Below are 4,355 nucleotides of genomic sequence, written 5' to 3'. Positions count from 1 at the left end.
ATGCACCCAAAAGATTGAAAATGGTGAAAAACATGTGAGGAAACGGTAGAGTGCTGAAACATTTTGAGAGTACGCTGAAGTCTGGCTTGAATGAAACTAAGGCGATCACTTTGGGAATCATGAGAATGGTAGTAGTATATAACAAAATGTTCATCCCAAGTGATTTAAAGTGGGCAATATCAAGAGAAGTCAAAAATCAAGTTTGCTCCAATTAACATGAGTCATCCATGGTAAAGAGATGCCGTATGACTTTCACTTCTCATTCTCGAGTTGAATGCTTTGTGTTTGACATTTTAAAGGATTGGTATGACGAAGACATTTCATTCTGATATCTAAACATTGTGTCACCCTTTGCTACCCCTTTTGAGTCTTAGTTTTATTTTCTCTCATATCCCTCTTTTGGAATCAAAGTAGAGTGGAAAAAAAAAAGAGTTGGAAGAGAAAAAAAAAGTGAAAAGGTAAGGAGAAAGTCGAAATGAAGAGAAAATAGTTGAAAGGAAAAAAAAAATATAGTTTCCTAAACTACGTTCGACCTGATTCTTGTTTCGGCAAGATACGTAGGCAGCCTTACTCTGGGGCTCGGTCCAACCAAATAAAAATCCAAATTTCCCTGTTTCAAAGAAACAAGGGAAAAAGTTGTTTTTCCTTTTTGAGTCGATTCCAGAAGTTGTAAGTCCCAGTCCTATTATTTTAGTGTTATCTTTGAGCCTCCATACCGTTCTTTCTTTCCAACCTTATCCAAAAGCCACGTTACAACCAAACGAAAGACCTTCAGATCAATATTTGAGGATGTCAAGGCTATAAGCATGCTATGAGTTTAGAAAGCTTGCACCATGGAATTACTTGTCTTCATCGGCATAAGAACGAAAAATGGAGAGAAATGAAAATGAGAGAGTCTTAATGGTGCAAACCCTCACAGGCACCGTAAGGCGATGGTAAGTTGAGAGAAATAAAAAATGAGAGAGCCTTATTGGTGAAAATCCTCACGGGCATCGTAGGGAAATGGTGAGTTGAGAGAAAGGAAAATGAGAGAGGCTTGTTGGCGCAAACCCTTCAGGGCGCCACTAACCGAATGAGGGCCATGATCTTGATTCGATTGGTTGAAGCACAAAACTCAGCCTCAAAGTCAAAGGATTGACAAGAGACGACGGATGGTTTGGATGGACTTATTTAGCTTATCAATCCAAATGCATGTCATGATCACTGGAACTAGCTACTATACTTAGATAAATTTATATTTCCTTCCTTTATCACTGGAACTAGCTACTATACTTAGATAAATTTATCTTTCCTTCCTTTATCACTGGAACTAGCTACTATACTTAGATAAATTTATCTTTCCTTCCTTTATCGTGGGAGACATATTTGTTAAACTCTTTTCCTTTCTATATTTATATTTTATTTTTCTTTTTTCTTTTTTTTCATCACTTCATTTTTCGTGTTTTGTCTCTTTGAGTCAGTTTGTGTCAAGACAAGTGAGAAAGCATTTCAAAACTTGCTATCAGCTTTTTCAATTGCATAAATCAAAGTCCGGCCAGCACATCAAAAGTGACATGATTCAAGAAGGGGTAATATGCAAAACAAGTTGTTGACAGGTTTTGAGAGTCATGACAAATAAAAAGGTTCAGTAGTTGTTGGAAAGTTAGAACGACTCAATAGAAATGAGGTGAGATTTTGTAGTCAATCAAAGATTTTGGATAAGCAACGAGTATAGATTTCCGAAGTTGAAATTAGGGTCGCACATGGCAAAGACAGGAGCTATCATCCTCAAACCCAAACCCGCAAACTAACCACCATGTTTTTAAACTCACAAAATTTTTTTTGTTTGAAACCGGGGCAGATTTTGTGCAAATTTTAAATGTAGTTGAGATTCAAATCAAGCGTGATATAGAGCAAATGTTTCTCAATGAAAGCAATTCAAGTGGGAGTGGAAAGATGATCCTGATCTTCAAAGAAACCCTTGGTCTGAAGGGCTTCTTCAATGAATTCTATGTGGTATGTTTCTTACTCGATCGGATCAATAAATATTAGATAGGAATAATTATACCAATAAGCAAATACTTCTGCAATCTACCACTAAGAAGATCTTAGGATTCTCAGGTACTATGTCACTTCTGAAAATATACTATCCAATAGCAATGGACAAAAAAAAAAAAAAAAATAGTTCACTTAGTTAGCAATCTGACAAAATGTAATTCTCTAAACATCCAAAGAAATTACTAAAACAACAATAAAAAGATAGGACAAAACAAAGAGATGAAATGACTTCTCAAACATGTTCTTTAAAATTCACGGCAGAACAAAGAATGCTGGATTGTCCTCACATTTGAATATTTATACTATAACTTTCCTAAAAAATACTAACAAGAAAGTTGACAATACACTGATAATATAAAAAAAAAAAAAAAATGTAGTGTAGCATATGTAAGTTAACTCCATACTATAAATAGGCTAGCTTTAAATAACCCTAGAGCAACAGACCAAAACTATAACGAATTAAAGCTCAAATACTTTTATACAAAGTTGACAAAAACATGGAGGGGCATAATATTTGTTGTGTGATGTTGTTCCTAGTTGTTATCAGCTTAATTACTACAAGCCTTCAGGCAGATCCTACAGATGGATTCAAAGAAGTGCCATTGACAAATGAGAATTTTGATATGCAAAAACCTTTTAATGAACCATTAAGGGATCGTTACAGCGATGAAGATGGAATTAGAAGATTATGGGTCTATAACCATGATAAGCCCTTTAAATCTGACAGTGGCACTAGACCTCGCACTGAAGTCCATATTAAGGCGCTATAATCTTTTCTTCTTCTATGTATTTTGCAAGAAAAAAATTGTGGGGCTAAGGGGAATTCATAGGTGATCCTAAATCATGAGCCTTCATATGTTACAAGCATTTCTACATTTCACCAACGGAGACTACAAAAATTACACTACTACTCCCATAATTTAATTTGAGACTTGCCTGGATTAGATATAATATATTCAATATTGTACGTAGGATATGATATGTAATAGTATTAAGTTTTGTTGAATTTTGCACTTCAAAATTATACTAGGTCATGCAATTACTATGGAGCTAGAGAATATTCACCAAAAAGTGGAAAAAACAAAGGTTCATCTTAATACGACAGTAATTTAAGCAGATCCCTACCTGTGCATTATAATAGTATTCAAGAAGTAAATAAATGCAGAAGGGAATTATGAAACCTAACCACCTCAGTTCTTAGTAACCAAATGAGTAATCCCTATTAGTACTACTGACCATACCACATGAGAGACACACATAAGCAGCAGCAGCAGCAGCAGTATTAGTAGGTTAATTTGGAAAACAATTGCAATTAAAACTTTAAAATACACATTCCCAACTATCTTTAACCTGATATTGACAAATATCGAAGAAGAAAAAAACACAAAAACAAAAAGGCACTGAGTAAGATTTTATACAAAATAAATGTTATTTTCTAGGCACAAATTTGATGATGTTCACTTCTTTCTATAGGGTCTAGATTATTCATCTGGGATTTGGCAATTCGAAGGCTATGGTTATGTACCAAAAGGAACATCAGGTGTTACAATCATGCAAATCCATGGAGCAAGAGAAGGAGCAACATCCCTACAACTCAGGATTTATAATGGTGACATGAAATATTACAAAACTGATGTGATTGATAGAGATCTTTATGACAGATGGTTCAGGCTAAATGTGATTCACAATGTGGATGAAGGAAAAATCAGTGTATTCATTGATGGAGTTCAGAAGTATGAAGTCAATGATCAAGGGCCTGGAGATTTGTATTTCAAGTGTGGGGTTTATGCTGCTCCTGCTGGTTCAAGCAATTACATGGAATCAAGATGGAAAAACATCAAGATTTACAGGAAATGATGATGCATATGTATAAAGTGCTCAAGTGTACAGCACCAGCTTATAAGCTTGCATAGCTTTATGGGACAATGTTGAAGGAGATGTACTTGAAAAAGAGAAATAAAGGCTGTTTAATAACCCAAAACAGCACTTGAACTTCTGAAGTGATCAGACATTAAGCATGTTTGACAGATGAGAAAATTACTTGATAAATTAAGTGCCACTTTAAAAGGCTTTACTTATCCTAAAGTGAAATAAACTTGATTACTGCTGGATGATCAAAGCGGCTGTAAAGAGAGGCAAACACCAACTCCATATTTTTCGATCACATTCCATCAATTTTTTTGGCAACCAAAAGACTCACAACTACAACAAAGCCACATATATAAACATAAAACGTAAGACATTTTAAACAGATCACATCAAACATTCTTGTCCCTACAGTCAAGTGGCTTCCACTCCTATACTTTGATTATTATTGA

At 34.9% G+C, this 4,355-nt stretch overlaps 1 protein-coding gene across 1 annotated transcript; it reads left to right on the top strand.

Moving 5' to 3' along the window:
* Window positions 1–870: 870 nt before the first annotated feature.
* Window positions 871–3,981, top strand: LOC132628937 (citrate-binding protein-like). Its single transcript, XM_060344687.1, has 3 exons — window positions 871–935; window positions 2,585–2,729; window positions 3,511–3,981. Exons 1-3 carry the CDS (start codon window positions 871–873, stop codon window positions 3,892–3,894), a joined length of 594 nt encoding a protein of 197 aa, XP_060200670.1. The 3' UTR covers window positions 3,895–3,981.
* Window positions 3,982–4,355: the final 374 nt, after the last annotated feature.

Source organism: Lycium barbarum, chromosome 2, assembly GCF_019175385.1.
Source record: "Lycium barbarum isolate Lr01 chromosome 2, ASM1917538v2, whole genome shotgun sequence".
Lineage (NCBI taxonomy): Eukaryota > Viridiplantae > Streptophyta > Magnoliopsida > Solanales > Solanaceae > Lycium > Lycium barbarum.
Note: the sequence above shows the minus strand (reverse complement) of the source record. Positions and strands in the feature narration are given on the sequence as shown.